This window comes from Rutidosis leptorrhynchoides, chromosome 1, assembly GCF_046630445.1.
Source record: "Rutidosis leptorrhynchoides isolate AG116_Rl617_1_P2 chromosome 1, CSIRO_AGI_Rlap_v1, whole genome shotgun sequence".
Lineage (NCBI taxonomy): Eukaryota > Viridiplantae > Streptophyta > Magnoliopsida > Asterales > Asteraceae > Rutidosis > Rutidosis leptorrhynchoides.
In genome coordinates, this window is record NC_092333.1 from 214,521,271 (window position 1) to 214,540,626 (window position 19,356).

At 32.2% G+C, this 19,356-nt stretch overlaps 1 protein-coding gene and 1 non-coding gene across 2 annotated transcripts; both read left to right on the forward strand.

Moving 5' to 3' along the window:
- Positions 1-2,269: 2,269 nt before the first annotated feature.
- Positions 2,270-2,375, forward strand: LOC139887012 (small nucleolar RNA R71). The gene has a single exon (XR_011772866.1). It is a non-coding gene; the product is annotated as a small nucleolar RNA R71 (small nucleolar RNA).
- A 4,719-nt stretch (positions 2,376-7,094) lies between these two features.
- On the forward strand, positions 7,095-7,490 carry LOC139894431 (uncharacterized). The gene has a single exon (XM_071877720.1). The coding sequence runs from the start codon at positions 7,095-7,097 to the stop codon at positions 7,488-7,490; it is 396 nt and encodes a 131-aa protein (XP_071733821.1).
- Positions 7,491-19,356: the final 11,866 nt, after the last annotated feature.

Consider the following 19,356-nt stretch of genomic DNA (forward strand, 5'->3'; position numbering starts at 1 on the left):
TCAAGATACAATTCAAAAGGTTCAATTTATTGAATAAAAACGTCTAAAAATGACAAGAGTACAAGTTACAAAACGCAAAGTACAAGATATTAAATTGTACGCAAAGACGTTCGAAAATCCGGAACCGGGACATGAGTCAACTATCAACGTCCGACGCAATGGACCAAAAATTATGAGTCAACTATGCATAAGAATAATATATATAATATATAAATAATTATATAAATTATTTATATATTATAAATATATATATATATATAATCATGTCGACAAGCTATGAGACAAAGGATCCTGAGCTGGATTTTCAAATTCCACGACTCGCGGAGTTTGAAGGCCAAAAACTCCACGACTCGCGGAGCTGCCAAATTCCAAAATGCCTATAAAAGGTCACGAATTCTGCGAGTAAAAATAAAAAAAATAATAATAATAATACTCTGTAATAAATAAATAAATAAATAAATATATAATATATATAGTATAGGGTAGTTTTATATTAGATTAGTTCGGGTTATGTAAAGATTATTTTACGGGTTTTTGAAGTCAAAATTCTGTCCGTGTAACACTACGCGATAAATACTCAATGTAAGTTATGTTCTCCTTTTTAAATTAATGTCTCGTACTTAAGTTATTATTATGCTTATTTGAGCCGAAGTAATCATGATGTTGGGCTAAAAATTAAAGACGGGGTAATTGGGCTTTGTACCATAATTGGGGTTTGGACAAAAGAACGACACTTGTGGAAATTAGACTATGGGCTATTAATGGGCTTTATATTTGTTTAACTAAATGATAGTTTGTTAATTTTAATATAAAGATTTACAATTGGACGTACCTATAAATAACCACATACACTCGATCGGACACGATGGGCGGGATATTTATATGTACGAATAATCGTTCATTTAACCGGATACGGGAATGGATTAATAGTCTATGGAATTATTAAAACAGGGGTGAAATTATGTACAAGGACACTTGGCATAATTGATAACAAAGTATTAAAACCTTGGGTTACACGCAGTCGATAACCTGGTGTAATTATTAAACAAAGTATTAAAACCTTGTTACAGTTTAAGTCCCCAATTAGTTGGAATATTTGACTTCGGGTATAAGGATAATTTGACGAGGACACTCGCACTTTAAATTTATGACCGATGGACTGTTATGGACAAAAACCAGATGGACATATTAAATAATCCAGGACAAAGGACAATTAACCCATGGGCATAAAACTAAAATCAACACGTCAAACATCATGATTACGGAAGTTTAAATAAGCATAATATATTTTATTTCATTTTTCCTCGTACTTTTATTTATTGTCATTTTAATTATTGTTATTTATTTTATATTGTTATTTAAATATCGTCATTTACTATACGCTTCGCTTAAAATATAAATCGACAAACCGGTCATTAAACTGTAAACCCTCTTTTATATATTATTATATATAATTATATATATTTTGTACAAATATAGTTGTTTAAAAATATAGTGTGCAATAAGCCCGCTCCCTGTGGAACGAACCGGACTTACTAAAAACTATACTACTCTACGATTAGGTACACTGCCTATAGTGTTGTAGCAAGGTTTAGGTATATCCATTTTGTAAATAAATAATTAAAACTTGTGTAATATTTCATCGTATTTCGTATTTAAATTAATACTATTTCGTACACCCCGCTGCACACATCAGTAACCTGGTGGTGCATTTCTTTGATTTTGATTTGAGAAATTCCGGTTATTTTGGTAAACCGGATTTCCTCCTTGGTAAGTATTATTGTTTGAACCCGAAGGTCCTCCTATTTGATAACTGTTGATTGGAGGATATTTTCTGTTCATTGCTTCAACCGCCAGAAAATCGTTAAAATTCATTTCACCTTTTCGAAAGTAACCTAAGAAATTCGCTTGCTCTTCCATTGTTGTTTGATCATAATCTCTAGTAAGGTGAGGACCTTGGCACAATTCACACCCTACCCTAATAGCATGCATTTCCTTGGTCACCTTCTCAATTTGCCTTCCTTGATTTGCCAATTGAACTTTTAAAGCAGCGATTTCATCGTTGCTTTCAATACTAGCAACAGTTGTTGATCTAGAGAACTCCATATCTTGATGCCAATTATGAGAATGTGCTGCTATATCGGCAATGATTGTGTGAGCTTCTTCGGGTGTTTTCTTCATGATTGAACCTCCTGCTGCAACATCAATATCTTTTCGAGTAGCCACATTGACTTCTTTATAGAATATTTCTACCTTTTGAAATATATTCAACCCGTGTTGAGGACATACTCTAAGAATTTTATTGAATCGGGTCCAAGCTTCAAAAAGAGTCTCATTAGTCTTTTGTTTAAAGTGATTTATGTCACTTTGTAACTTTGCTGCTTTTGAAGCAGGGAAGAACTCTAACAAAAACTTGTCCATCATATCATTCCAATCTTCGATATAACCTTCTGGTAACTAGTCTAACCAATTTCTTGCATCATCCTTTAACGACCATGGAAAGATTTTTAAACATGCGACATCATACTTGACATCCTTGATTTTGAATAGCTTGCAAATGCTTATAAATTTACGAAGATGCTCGTTAGCATCCTCATTCAGAGCTCCACCGAATTGGCATGTACTAGTCACCATGTGGAGAAATTTACCCTTTATTTCAAAGCCGTCAGACATCGTGGGTTGAATAATTGCGTGGCCTTGACCTGTTCTTGTTGCCCTCATTAATGCATCTATCGTTTGATTTGTAGCAGTCATCTCTTCCTTTTCTTTAATAACTGGCTCTATGACTGGTTGAATAACTGGTTCAGAGTTAGAATCCAATGAAAGTGATTCTAAACCCTCAGCGAGAGACTCTACTTCTTGAGCTCTTAAGCGTTCGTGCAATTCCCTTTTCGGGTTCAGGATATGAAGGAGTTAAATCAGTGTTGGAAGAATGTAAATTCATGCATTAATTTCTATTATGCAATCACAACACCAAAAGCTTTTCTAAGAATTGAATTCCTACAAAAGGATCGAATAACATAAAAACAATGATAAAAACCTTTAAACAAACAGATTTTTCTTCTGATTTTGCTCACTTTTCGAATAGCCAAAAGATTCAGTAGAGGGGCAAGATTCGTTTGGTCCCAATATAATTGGGTACTGTTTGGCTCCAATAACCCAGTCCACGTACAAATCCAACTACTACTACGAATCAGAAAAATTATCTATTTATTTAACTGCCAATTCCCTGGCAGTGGCGCCAAAAAGTTGATGTGCTAGATCGTAACCTTTATTTTGAACGGATTTGAGTTGTTTTGTTACACGAATTGATTTATTGTATATATGGTGTTTTAATGAATTCGGGTTGATTTCACACAAATATCGGCAACTAGTCCTATCCGCGTAGTTTAGTTTTATAGGTAAATCCGATTCGTTCCACAGGAAGATGGAGTGTTTAATGGTTTTTAATACTCTTTGAAGTTAAACTAATTTAAATGGGGTTTTGAATTAGGAATTTGTTATAAAACATAATATAATACAACTTAATTAAACTAACTAAAATATAAACTAAATTAATAAAAATACAATATTAAAATTAATTAAAAGTGAAATAAATGAAATTACAGTATTGTAAAATTTATGGCTTAAACTAATTAAAAGTAAATTTAAAAGGATTTAATTAAAACTTGGAATTAAAAAAAAATGTAACAGTACTGGATTTATTCTTACGCGTTTCGCGTGTATATAAATGCGTTCTGCGTGTATATTAGAACTACGCATTTCGTGTGGAATTATACACGATCCTCGTAAGTTATAATTGATGTGACAAAACAGTGCGTATTTAAACTTGATAAAACTTGATTTATAATTTAATTTTTATGAATAATAATAAGAAAAATAATAATAATAATTTGCAATATATATAAATGGTAGTGTTCACTTAAATATTTCACCTCTAGATCCATGGATTGTTTTGCATTTAAGCCCTATTAAAATGTTTTAATATACAACTTTGTATTTTCTTTCGAATATATAAAGTTTCAACTAACTAAATTAAATCTAATTTTCATTTGATCTTATTTAGATAGTTAACTATTCCCCAAGTATTTAAATTGAGACCTAACCTAGTTTTGACTTTCACCAAAACCTAAATCGTAACGGTTTCCCTTTTTACAATTTCATGATTATATAACTAATGATATTACCTAAACCACCTAACCTTATTTCTAAATTAGTGTTAATAACTTATCCATGAGTTCGTCTAAATCACTTTTAGTGTTAAAGCTTAATTTATATTAATAGAAATAACTTTCGTTATTTATATCTAACAAATTAAGTGATAAGGATTAAATATCTAATCGTACAACAATGGTTCTTTTGACTAGGCTCAATGTTAAAAATACTTAAGCTACATTTTAATATTTACAAAAGATAACAATCCATTTCACTAGGGCTCTACATCTAAGTAAACACTATGGGAACTTAGCTACTCATTTTAATAGGATGAACATAAAAATATAAATATACAAACATAATGATAACAATAATGATAATGATAAAAGATGATAACAATAATTTTAGTAGAACAAACTTACAAAAATCTTCACTTTCATTAACTTCAAATGGTAGAAAATTACAATAACAATACTCTTGTACTCGAACAATAATACCCTTAATCACGAACAATACACCCTTAATATTGAAACTATCCTAAATCTTGAACCTTAAAATTAATTGGAACTGAAATAAAATAAAACTTCAATGATATGAAGTACTCGAAAAATTAATACAGTAGATAAAAATTGATAAATTATATTGTGTCTATTCTCCTCTGTCTCTTGATAGTACTCCATATTATATCCTCTAGAATTGAAGAGTGGACTAATTTTTTAAGCTGCAACCCTCTGTAAAGTTTTGATAAAGAATACATACTATATTTGAGGTGTGCTACCTGCTCCAATATTTTAATTTAAAAGTGGCCGTCCCATGTGAATTTTGGATCTGAATCTGGTCTCAACATTACGCGTTTCGCGTAGTAGTGCACACGTTCCGCGTAAGAGTAAACTGAAATCTGAAATTGGCCATAACATTACGCGTTTCGCGTAAGGTATTACGTGATCCGCGTAAGAGTAAACGGCAGTTTTTTTAATTTTTGTTTTCTGTTGACCCATTTTAGACGTGTACTATCTTGGACGATTTGTTTTGACTCTTTTTCTTCGGTCTTCTTCGTTCTTGAATTTGGATAAACGTTTTCTCAATAAATATTTGGTTTAAATTCGTCATTTATCGTCTTTTCTTCCAACTTTAACATGTGTATTACATTCGTCGCTTTTCTCGCAAAATGTGAATCTAATGTCCTTGTAAACGATAAAATAATATGAAATATAAATGATATTGCGTCGAAATATATGTATGTTTATAGTAATATCACGTGTTTACCGATATTGATACAAACTATTTTTTTAGGTCAAGACTAGCATTCGTTCTTGCACACGTTACTTGTTGAAGTACTTTTACTTTCGTGCAATCCAGGTGAGATCATAGTCCCACTTTTACTCTTTTAAACTTACATTTGGGATGAGAAAACATAAACGTTACATTTTACAAAGTGAACACAAGTACGAAAACAAACATTCTACATACGAGTTAGAACAAAATCCTTAATTCGATTATCATTAGTTACACTTGCCGGGTGTAAGCGAGAACTTATGTTGTATGGCCATACGGGTTTGACAAACCCTCATTCAGACGGTTTGCTACCGTTATTGGATGAAATGTATTTTCGAGAAATAGTGTATGTTCTAACACTATTGTGATGGGGTTCTATGGATGGAAAGTTAAGCCTTGATAATTGGGTGCTCGTGATAACAAATTTTAGAATGGTTTACTATTATTTCAATCTTATAAATCTTGTGGTTCATTTGTACTTACTTACTTACTTACTTAAACCTATGATTTCACCAACTTTTTCGTTGACAGATTTCTATGTTTTTCTCAGGTCCTTGAACATTTTGTGATACATGCTTCCACTCACTCTTTTTGATACTTGCTTGGATGTCGAGTATATATGCATACATGGAGCGTCTTTTGAATTACTTTAAATTGTGTCGCATGGGTTTCAATTGTACTCAAAACATTGTAACATGTTTAACCGTTGAACTACTTTGTAATCTTTGAAACATCTTTATAATTGAAATGAATGCGACATATTTTGGTCAAACGTCATTTTAAAGACTTATAACCACGCAACGGGACCTAAGTAGAAGGCGCCGTCAATGACGATGTTGTCGGGTCGTTACATTAAAGAAATTCCTTTATGATATATTTTGTCTAGATGGAGAAAATATTTAAAACATCGACACTACCATGTGATCAATTGTTACGAAGATTTGGAGAGTGGAGGGCAGGCTAAACAATTTGAACAATTGTGTTCTTATTTTTATGAAGTTGCACATATTGCTAATTCGCAAGAAAAATATGATTATCTACTAATATGTATAGCTTCAGAAAAAGACAAGTTGTCCGATGATTCGAGTTGGGGTGTTAATACTAACACAAATATTATATCAGAAGATACTCATATTGTTTCGGAGTCGAAGAAACCCTTACTGCTACCCGCACAAGTACGTAGTAAAGGGCGCCCACCAACAGAGAGGAATGAATCAAAAATAGAACTGGTTACAAAAAAGAAGAGAAAGACAAAGGAAGAAACCCTTGTTACATATGTTCTTTCTTCTATGCAGGTTTATTGGTCATCTGTGTTTATAGTACCTGATAAAGTCATAAAGGATATGGAGAAGCTTATGCGTGGATTTTTGTGGTGTCAAGGTGACATGAAGAAAGGTAAAGCCGAAATTAAATGGTCGGATGTTTGTATTCCAAAGAAAGAAGGCGGGTTGGGAATCAAAAGTTTGAAATTTTAGAATGTGGTTCTTATGGCTTATCATGTATGGAATATTATTACCCACATGCAAACTTTATGGGTAAAATGGGTTCATACATATCGATTGCAACAACGGAATTTTTAGGTGGTGAATAAGGATGCTTCGTCTAGTTGGGGATGGAGAAAAATATCAAGCATTCGAGAAATTATTCGCCATCATATTATTCATATGGTTGGAGAAGGTAGTCGCACATCAGCGTGGTATGACTCATGGAATGACTTTGGACCGCTTGCTGATGTTATTTCTCATAAAGAGATGCATCGTCATTCGTACACGGAGTCTACATTGGTGTTACATCTTCGTAACCAGAATAATTGGTTATGGCCACCTGAGTGGATATCCAAGTATCCAATGTTGGCAGCCATTCCATTTCCAGATTTAACGCAACAAGACAAGGTGTATTGGAGAGATTTCGAAGGTAATATGGTGCAATTTTCCTCCAAAGTTGCGTGGGACACGTTGAGGCCACATGCTTCCGAGGTTGTGTGGTATCACATGGTTTGGTTTTCAAACTATATTCCTAGGCATGCTTTCATTACTTGGTTATTAATGAGGGATAAGTGATAATGCTAAAAACGAACATATATTTCATAGCATTATTTCCCAAGAAAGACAAGCTTTTAGTTGCAATTGTTCTATTTACAAGTGATATTCGTTTAAATATTAAAAGGTGAAGACAAAAGACAGATTCGACGAATTGAAGACACAAACGACCAAAAAGCTCAAAAGTACAAAATACAATCAAAGAGGTTCCAATTATTGATGAGAAACGTCTCAAAATTACAAGAGTACAAGATTCAAAACGCAAAGTACAAGATATTAAATTGTACGCAAGGACGTTCGAAAATCCGGAACCAGGACCAGAGTCAACTCTCAACGCTCGACGCAACGGACTAAAAATTACAAGTCAACTATGCACATGAATATAATATAATATATAAATAATTCTTAAAAATTATATATATTATATTATTATTTAAAATCGTCGGCAAACAAAGAGCCAAGGCTGAATGAGCTGTAAAAACGAACTCCGCGACTTGCGGAGTTTGAAGGCTAAAAGAACCGCGACTCGCGGAGCCCCAAAAAATGAAAATGCCTATAAAAGCCAACGCAGTTCGACGAATTTTAAAATCAATATATATCCATCCATCTATCTATACGTAATATTTATATTTATAATTTATATTTTAATTTTAATTTTAATTTTAATCCTAATAATAAGGGTATGTTAGCGAATGTTGTAAGGGTGTAAGTCGAAATTCTGTTCGTGTAACGCTACGCTATTTTTAATCATTGTAAGTTATGTTCAACTTTTTTAATTTAATGTCTCGTAGCTAAGTTATTATTATGCTTATTTAAAACGAAGTAATCATGATGTTGGGCTAATTACTAAAATTGGGTAATTGGGCTTTGTACCATAATTGGGGTTTGAACAAAAGAACGACACTTGTGGAAATTAGACTATGGGCTATTAATGGGCTTTATATTTGTTTAACTAAATGATAGTTTATTAATGTTAATATAAAGATTTATAATTGGACGTACCCATAAATTACCATATACACTCGATCGGACACGATGGGCGGGGTATTTATATGTACGAATAATCGTTCATTTAACCGGAGACGGGAATGGATTAATAGCTACTAGAATAATTAAAACAGGGGTGAAATTATGTACAAGGACACTTGGTATAATTGATAACAAAGTATTAAAACCTTGGGTTACACTCAGTCGACATCCTGGTGTAATTATTAAACAAAGTATTAAAATCTTGTTACAGTTTAAGTCCCCAATTAGTTGGAATATTTAACTTCGGGTATAAGAATAATTTGACGAGGACTCTCGCACTTTATATTTATGACTGATGGACTGTTATGGACAAAAACCAGACGGACATATTAAATAATCCAGGACAAAGGACAATTAACCCATGGGCATAAAACTAAAATCAACACGTCAAACATCATGATTACGGAAGTTTAAATAAGCATAATTATTTTATTTCATATTTAATTTCCTTTATTTTATATTTAATTGCACTTCTAATTATCGCATTTTATTTTATTGTTATTATATTTAATTGCACTTTTAATTATCGTACTTTTAATTATCGCAAGTTTATTTTATCGCACTTTTATTTATCGCAATTTCATTATCGTTATTTACTTTACGCTTTAAATTAAGTCTTGTATTTATTTATTTTTTTACATTTGGTTTTAACTGCGACTAAAGTTTTAAAATCGACAAACCGGTCATTAAACGGTAAAAATCCCCCTTTATAATAATAATATTACTTATATATATATTTGTATTTTTATAAAAGTAAACTAATATAGCGTTAAGCTTTGTTTAAAGATTTTCCCTGTGGAACGAACCGGACTTACTAAAAACTACACTACTGTACGATTAGGTACACTGCCTATAAGTGTTGTAGCAAGGTTTAAGTATATCCATTCTATAAATAAATAAATATCTTGCGTAAAATTGTATAATATTTAATAGTATTTCCTTGTAAAATATAAGCTATTTTATATACACCTCTGCTTTGACATCAAGTTATTTTTGGCGCCGCTGCCGGGGAAAATCTAGCTTAAAAGCCGGAAGCGCAACGCTAAATATAAAAAAAAAAATATTTTTAGTTTACTTTTATTAAAATACGCTTTTGTAAAAATAAGTTTTTAATTATTCAAAAACATAAAAAGAAAATAAAAATATAAATATTTTTAAGATTTTGTTAAATATTTAAGTTTTATAAAGTTTCTTTATTTTTATTTTATAAAAATATAAGTTTTATTTAAATATTTTGTGTTTATTTAAAATATAAAATCAAAAACCGAAAAAAAAAAGAAAAAAAAATTATATATATATATATATATATATATATATATATATATATATATATTTATTTATATATATATTTATATATATATGTATATATATATAAATATATATAAATCTAGTTTTAAGATTTTTATTTATAAAATTATAAAGTAGTTCTATTTTTATTTTAGTTTTTAAATATAAGTTTTTATTATATAAATATTTTTATTTAAAACAAAAAATATAAAGCATAATACAGAAAATATAAAAAAAAACGCGTCGAATTAAAAACTGTACCAGAGTTGAATTTTAGAACCCCGCGACTCGCGGAGTTTTCCTGCTTCGGGCACCGCAACTCGCGGAGCAGCCCTGGCACACGTAACAGAAACCCTAATCAGCATTAATTACGGGTTTTATATTTATTAATTAACTTTTAACCCTAATTAGGTTTAATTTTAATATATTAATTAGTTTTACTTTTTATTTAATTTATATATTTAGTTAAATTAGTTTAATTAATGTAAAATTAATAGTTTTAATAAATAAATATTATAAAATTAATATTTTTATAAAAATTGTACTTTTTATAACTTTTTGTATATTTTTATATTTTATCCCTTTTTAATTGTTTTAGCGTAATATTTGTGTTTTTCGCTAGTTTTTAGTGTTAAACTTAGTTTTTGCCATAGTTATTTTTATTTCTAGATTTTTAGGCCTTGCCGTAAAATCCCTTAAGTGCTTTTTCTTTAGACTAAGATTTAAGTGCTTTAGAATTCTGCGACGCCTTTTTAAGTTTTAATTTTTTTTTTAAGTTATTGCCATTTGGGATATAGTTTTACTTGTAAGCTTTAATATTTTTAGACGCCTTTTACCTATGTATCAATTATCATTCCAATTAGTAATCTCAATTTGCGATTATAATTTTAAGTTAGTGATAGTAATATAATTTAAGGTTGGGTTAGTCGAGTGTTTTTAAGTTCTATAAGTTACTCTTTTTCTTTCTTATTTTTATTTTTCGATTTTTTTCGACACGCTCTTTTTCTTTCTTATTTCTCGTCATTCTAGTTTTTAGGATATAGATTTTTATTCTACTTCTTATCTAAATTTCTTAAAATTACGAAAATTTATTTTAAGTGGTTAAATTGATAGACATCAAAATTTTCTGGTTCGTAGTAATAGTTGGATTTGTACGTGGACCGGGTTATTGGAGCCAAACAGTCCTCAATTATATTGAGACCAAACGAATCCTGCCCCTCTGCTGCATCTTTTGGCTATTCGAAACATGGGCAAAATCAGAAAAGTCTATTAATTGGATAACTTAAATAATTTTTCTTTCCTTTTAAAAAACTAATAGGATATTCAGTGAATGCACCGAGCAAGACGTTCACCACCTTTTGTACGTTCACCACCTGTAACTAGATCAAGACATCTAGCTAATATTGTCGCCGTTGATAATCCACTTTTTGAACCCGACCTCACAATTGAGAATTCGGAGAATATTCAGGGACAATTCATAGATCCTGAACCATTAAATTTTCCTCCGGAACCACCAATCATTCAAACAGAGATTGTTGAGGAACGAACCATTAAATCAGAATCCTCTAGTGATTCCTATTCTACAAATTCAATTATGGAAGTAACAGAACCTTTAAGTATGGAAGACCGAATGAGAGCTAAACGCACTGGCCAAGGTCACGCAATTACTCATCCAGACATTAATGCGCCAGATTATGAAATCAAAGGATAAATTCTACACATGGTGACTAATCAATGCCAATTTAGTGGTGCGCCGAAGGAAGATCCAAATGAACATCTTCGTACCTTTAATAGGATCTGCACACTATTTAAAATAAGAGAAGTAGAAGATGAACAAATATATCTCATGTTATTTCCCTGGACTTTAAAGGGAGAAGCCAAAGATTGGTTGGAATCGTTACCTGAAGGGGCGATTGATACATGGGACGTTTTAGTTGAAAAATTTCTTAAACAATTCTTTCCGGCATCTAAAGCTGTAAGACTTCAAGGAGAAATTGTTACGTTCGCACAGAAACCGAATGAAACTCTATATGAGGCGTGGACAAGATTTGGAAAATTATTAAGAGGATGTCCGCAACATGGTTTAGACACCTGTCAAATAGTACAAATATTCTACCAAGGATGCGACATCACTACAAGAAAAGACATCGATATAGCAGCTGGTGGTTCCATTATGAAGAAAACCGAAACTGATGCTTATAAAATTATTGATAACACTGCTTCCCACTCACATGAGTGGCACCAAGAAAAAGATATCGTTATATCATCTAAAGCAGCTAGAGCCAATTCTAGCCATGACTTATGTAACATCCCGCGTTTTTCCGTTAAATTTATTTTAACACCGTCTTTTTTTTTATATATATATATAATATCTTTCGTCATTTAAATTTGTATCCTTCGTTAACTATCGTTCATAATATCCTCGATATTTAATTATAACGTCACCCGTTTACTCGGGCGTTTCAAAATAATTCGTTTGGATAATCCACGCACCCGACTACAAACTTGAGGGACTAAACTTGCCAAAAGACCAAACTTTTGACTAGGTCAAAGTGGTCAAACCACTCTCCACCATTCATTAATTCTATTTTCATTTTTCTTTTTCCTTCATACTTTCCATTTTCCTTTCAATTCTCCAATTTGAAGATTCATCATCCATTTCAATTCAAGCAATCAAACATCAAAACAAACTACATATTCTTGATCCTCTCACCATCCTCTTCGATTTGATGCTAACTACTTCGATTTTGGGTAACATTTCTAAAACACTAGCTTTCTTTAAATTCGTGTTCTTGACTTATAAAGTTGTTAATTAGTGTCTATGGCTCATCGTGATGTCGTGTATGTAATTTGTATGCTCGATTCGTTGTTTTTGGTGTAACTAGTTCATTATGAAAAATTGCTTGCTAAATCTTTGATTTTGAATGATCAAATGTTGTTAGATTGTTAAAGTGCATGTTTTAAAAGTGTTACTAGTATCATTAGCTTCGTTTTGATGTATAGGTTGATTAAGGAATCTCCAAGAACACGATTAGTGATTTTGTGAACTTGGATTAGGGTTTGATAAGCTTTAGATGAACTTTTGATGCACCAAATGCTATGAAATATTGTAGATAAGAATTTTGTTGCAATGTGTGTATGATTACCTTCGAAACGGCATATCATACATGTAAATTGGTTGCCCGAATCATAAAATGCGTTTTAGAACTTGAAACTTTGATTATGAACGTTTAATGCGGTTTTTGGTTGTTGTTAGTGATGAATTGCTTGATGAAATGTGCTTAGTTGTTTTCCTTGTCAAATTACCTTTCTAATGATATAGGTTATGCGTTTTAAGTGTTTTCGGTGCATGAAATGTGTTATATTGTATTTTGGTTCGTGACTTGGACCATTTTTCTGCAAACTGCATGATTCCCAGGTATTGCGCGCCGCGCATTTACCCGCACGCCGCGCAGAATCAGAGATCCCAGATGTTTGCCTTCTTGGTCGAGTTCTGACCAGAAATTGCACTTGGGTGCGCGCCGCGCAAAAGCCCCAGGCCACTCTCTTTTGTTTTTAAATGTCACAAAAATGTTTCCGCTTAACTAAAACTCCGTTTAACATGAAACTTGACTATTAGGCTCTTATATGACTTCTCGTCTTGGGAAAATTGTCGGATACCCGACCCGACCCCGTTGACTTTGACTTTGACTTTGACCAAGTTTGACTTTTAGTCAAACTTAACCAAACGATTATACAATCGTTCTAACATACTTAACTACTTGTATCGTGCATGAAACTTGACAAATTGATTCACATGCTATATTAATCGAGTCATAACGAGCCATAGGACTAATTGAACATCTTTGACCGTTTGTGTTTACCGTTATTGATACAACCTATATGTTTAGGTCAAGACTAGCTTTGTCTTTGCACGCGTCTACTTGTTGAAGTACTTTATTAACTCTCGCGCTCAAGGTGAGATCATAGTCCCACCTTTTCAACAACTTTTATACTTTTAAATCGTGGGCTGAGAAAAAATATACTTTGTTACATCTTGTACTACTTACTTTTATGTTTTGAACACAAGTGTGAAAACAAACATTCCACGTGCGAGTTAGAACAAAAATGCCTCAATTCGATTATCATTAGTTACACTTGCAGGGTGTAAGCGAGAACTTATATTGTGTGGCCATACGGGTTTAACAAACCCTCATTCGGACGGTTCGCTACCGTTATGCGGGTGAAATATATTTTTGTGTTTTAGTGTGGGTTCTAGCACTGTGTGATGGGGTAACGTTGGTTAAGTTTTGATAATTGAGTGCTCGCGTATAACAACACTTTTGGAATGCAAATGATTTGGATAATCTACGTTATGGAAATACAAAATCTTGTGGTTCAAAAACAACGTTTAATACTTACTAAACCTATGATTTCACCAACGTTTTCGTTGACAGATTCTTCTATGTTTTCTCAGGTTTTGAATGCTTAGTGATACATGCTTCCGCACTCTTTTGATACTTGCTTGGATGTCGAGTATACATGCACTTTGGAGCATCTTTTGAACTTATTTAAACTGTGTCGCATAGTTTTCATTTGTACTTATAACGTTGTAACTTAACTTGTGGTCAATTATCTTTGTAAACTTTGAAACAATCTTTACACTTGAATGGATGCGACATATTTTGGGTCAAACGTCTGTTTTAAAGACTTATGACCAGGTAATGGGACCTACGTAGTCGACGCCGTCACTTGACGATTTTTCGGGGTCGCTACAAGTGGTATCAGAGCCTTGGTTGTAGGGATTTAGAGTTCATTTGTGTTCACCCCGAGTCATAGGGTACATAGGTGAATCTAGACTACAACCGGCATATAGACTGAAGTAGGAATTACTTGACTATTTGTGCATCTATACTCGAACTCTTCTATCATATCTAACTCATATTCGATCTTGATCTTACGTTGATAAATTTTGTTGACGCGCCACCTTGACTTTATGAGGTAATGTTAAATGCACATGAGAATCAGGGTAATATAATTTCCGGGATTATATTACGGTGATTCATATGGACATTCCGACATTATGACATAAAGAATTTAAGGCGAGTCAAGGAAAAATTTTCTCTACATCATCATTCCCTATCATGATTAGTATTATTGAGAATACTAATCAACGATATTCTTGTGTCTTGAAGGAACAATGCTGAAATGTCCCGTTCTTATTGATTAAAAACGTTCCATATTAATTGATTTCGTTGCGAGGTTTTGACCTCTATATGAGACATTTTTCAAAGACTGCATTCATTTTTAAAACAAACCATAACCTTTATTTCATAGATAAAGGTTTTAAAAAGCTTTACGTAGATTATCAAATAATGATAATCTAAAATATCCTGTTTACACACGACCATTACATAATGGTTTACAATACAAATATGTTACAACAAAATAAGTTTCTTGAATGCAGTTTTTACACAATATCATACAAGCATGGACTCCAAATCTCGTCCTTATTTAAGTATGCGACAGCGGAAGCTCTTAATAATCACCTGAGAATAAACATGCTTAAAACGTCAACAAAAATGTTGGTGAGTTATAGGTTTAACCTATATATATCAAATCATAATAATAGACCACAAGATTTCATATTTCAATACACATCCCATACATAGAGATAAAAATCATTCATATGGTGAACACCTGGTAACCGACATTAACAAGATGCATATATAAGAATATCCCCATCATTCCGGGACACCCTTCGGATATGATATAAATTTCGAAGTACTAAAGCATCCGGTACTTTGGATGGGGTTTGTTAGGCCCAATAGATCTATCTTTAGGATTCGCGTCAATTAGGGTGTCTGTTCCCTAATTCTTAGATTACCAGACTTAATAAAAAGGGGCATATTCGATTTCGATAATTCAACCATAGAATGTAGTTTCACATACTTGTGTCTATTTTGTAAATCATTTATAAAACCTGCATGTATTCTCATCCCAAAAATATTAGATTTTAAAAGTGGGACTATAACTCACTTTCACAGATTTTTACTTCGTCGGGAAGTAAGACTTGGCCACTGGTTGATTCACGAACCTATAACAATATATACATATATATCAAAGTATGTTCAAAATATATTTACAACACTTTTAATATATTTTGATGTTTTAAGTTTATTAAGTCAGCTGTCCTCGTTAGTAACCTACAACTAGTTGTCCACAGTTAGATGTACAGAAATAAATCGATAAATATTATCTTGAATCAATCCACGACCCAGTGTATACGTATCTCAGTATTGATCACAACTCAAACTATATATATTTTGGAATCAACCTCAACCCTGTATAGCTAACTCCAACATTCACATATAGAGTGTCTATGGTTGTTCCGAAATATATATAGATGTGTCGACATGATAGGTCGAAACATTGTATACGTGTCTATGGTATCTCAAGATTACATAATATACAATACAAGTTGATTAAGTTATGGTTGGAATAGATTTGTTACCAATTTTCACGTAGCTAAAATGAGAAAAATTATCCAATCTTGTTTTACCCATAACTTCTTCATTTTAAATCCGTTTTGAATGAATCAAATTGCTATGATTTCATATTGAACTCTATTTTATGAATCTAAATAGAAAAAGTATAGGTTTATAGTCGGAAAAATAAGTTACAATTCGTTTTTGTAAAGGTAGTCATTTCAGTCGAAAGAACGACGTCTAGATGACCATTTTAGAAAACATACTTCCACTTTGAGTTTAACCATAATTTTTGGATATAGTTTCATGTTCATAATAAAAATCATCTTCTCGGAATAACAACTTTTAAATCAAAGTTTATCATAGTTTTAATTAACTAACCCAAAACAGCCCGCGGTGTTACTACGACGGCGTAAATCTGGTTTTACGGTGTTTTTCGTGTTTCCAGGTTTTAAATCATTAAGTTAGCTTATCATATAGATATAGAACATGTGTTTAGTTGATTTTAAAAGTCAAGTTAGAAGGATTAACTTTTGTTTGCGAACAAGTTTAGAATTAACTAAACTATGTTCTAGTGATTACAAGTTTAAACCTTCGAATAAGATAGCTTTATATGTATGAATCGAATGATGTTATGAACATCATTACTACCTTAATTTCCTTGGATAAACCTACTGGAAAAGAGAAAAATGGATCTAGCTTCAATGGATCCTTGGATGGCTCGAAGTTCTTGAAGCAGAATCATGACACGAAAACAAGTTCAAGTAAGATCATCACTTGAAATAAGATTGTTATAGTTATAGAAATTGAACCAAAGTTTGAATATGATTATTACCTTGTATTAGAATGATAACCTACTGTAAGAAACAAAGATTTCTTGAGGTTGGATGATCACCTTACAAGATTGGAAGTGAGCTAGCAAACTTGAAAGTATTCTTGATTTTATGAAACTAGAACTTTTGGAATTTATGAAGAACACTTAGAACTTGAAGATAGAACTTGAGAGAGATCAATTAGATGAATAAAATTGAAGAATGAAAGTGTTTGTAGGTGTTTTTGGTCGTTGGTGTATGGATTAGATATAAAGGATATGTAATTTTGTTTTCATGTAAATAAGTCATGAATGATTACTCATATTTTTGTAATTTTATGAGATATTTCATGCTAGTTGCCAAATGATGGTTCCCACATGTGTTAGGTGACTCACATGGGCTGCTAAGAGCTGATCATTGGAGTGTATATACCAATAGTACATACATCTAAAAGCTGTGTATTGTACGAGTACGAATACGGGTGCATACGAGTAGAATTGTTGATGAAACTGAACGAGGATGTAATTGTAAGCATTTTTGTTAAGTAGAAGTATTTTGATAAGTGTCTTGAAGTCTTTCAAAAGTGTATGAATACATATTAAAACACTACATGTATATACATTTTAACTGAGTCGTTAAGTCATCGTTAGTCGTTACATGTAAATGTTGTTTTGAAACCTTTAGGTTAACGATCTTGTTGAATGTTGTTAACCCATTGTTTATTATAACAAATGAGATATTAAATTATTATATTATCATGATATTATGATATATAATATATCCTAGTATGATGTATATACAGTTAAATGTCGTTACAACGATAATCGTTACATATATGTCTCGTTTCGAAATCATTAAGTTAGTAGCCTTATTTTTACATATGTATTTCATTGTTAATACACTTAATAATATATTTACTTATCATTTAACATAATTAACCAAGTGTATCAATATCTTAATATGATTCATATGTACCTAGTAAGACGTTGTAATAACGATAATCGTTATATATATCGTTTTCGAGTTTCTTAAATTAATAGTCTCATTTTTATGTATATAACTCATTGTTAAAATACCTAATGAGATACATACTTATAATAAAAACATGTTAACTATATATATAACCATATATATTTCATCGTATAGTTTTTATAAGTTTTAACGTTCGTGAATCACCGGTCAACTTGGGTGGTCAATTGTCTATATGAAACATATTTCAATTAATCAAGTCTTAACAAGTTTGATTGCTTAACATGTTGGAAACATTTAATCATGTAAATATCAATCTCAATTAATATATATAAACATGGAAAAGTTCGGGTCACTACAGTACCTACCCGTTAAATAAATTTCGTCCCGAAATTTTAAGCTGTTGAAGGTGTTGACGAATCTTCTGGAAATAGATGCGGGTATTTCTTCTTCATCTGATCTTCACGCTCCCAAGTGAACTCGGGTCCTCTACGAGCATTCCATCGAACCTTAACAATTGGTATCTTGTTTTGCTTAAGTCTTTTAACCTCACGATCCATTATTTCGACGGGTTCTTCGATGAATTGAAGTTTTTCGTTGATTTGGATTTCATCTAACGGAATAGTGAGATCTTCTTTAGCAAAACATTTCTTTAAATTCGAGACGTGGAAAGTGTTATGTACAGCCGCGAGTTGTTGAGGTAACTCTAGTCGGTAAGCTACTGGTCCGACACGATCAATAATCTTGAATGGTCCAATATACCTTGGATTTAATTTCCCTCGTTTACCAAATCGAACAACGCCTTTCCAAGGTGCAACTTTAAGCATGACCATCTCTCCAATTTCAAATTCTATATCTTTTCTTTTAATGTCAGCGTAGCTCTTTTGTCGACTTTGGGCGGTTTTCAACCGTTGTTGAATTTGGATGATCTTCTCGGTAGTTTCTTGTATAATCTCCGGACCCGTAATCTGTCTATCCCCCACTTCACTCCAACAAATTGGAGACCTGCACTTTCTACCATAAAGTGCTTCAAACGGCGCCATCTCAATGCTTGAATGGTAGCTGTTGTTGTAGGAAAATTCTGCTAACGGTAGATGTCGATCCCAACTGTTTCCGAAATCAATAACACATGCTCGTAGCATGTCTTCAAGTGTTTGTATCGTCCTTTCGCTCTGCCCATCAGTTTGTGGATGATAGGCAGTACTCATATCTAGACGAGTTCCTAATGCTTGCTGTAATGTCTGCCAGAATCTTGAAATAAATCTGCCATCCCTATCAGAGATAATAGAGATTGGTATTCCATGTCTGGAGACGACTTCCTTC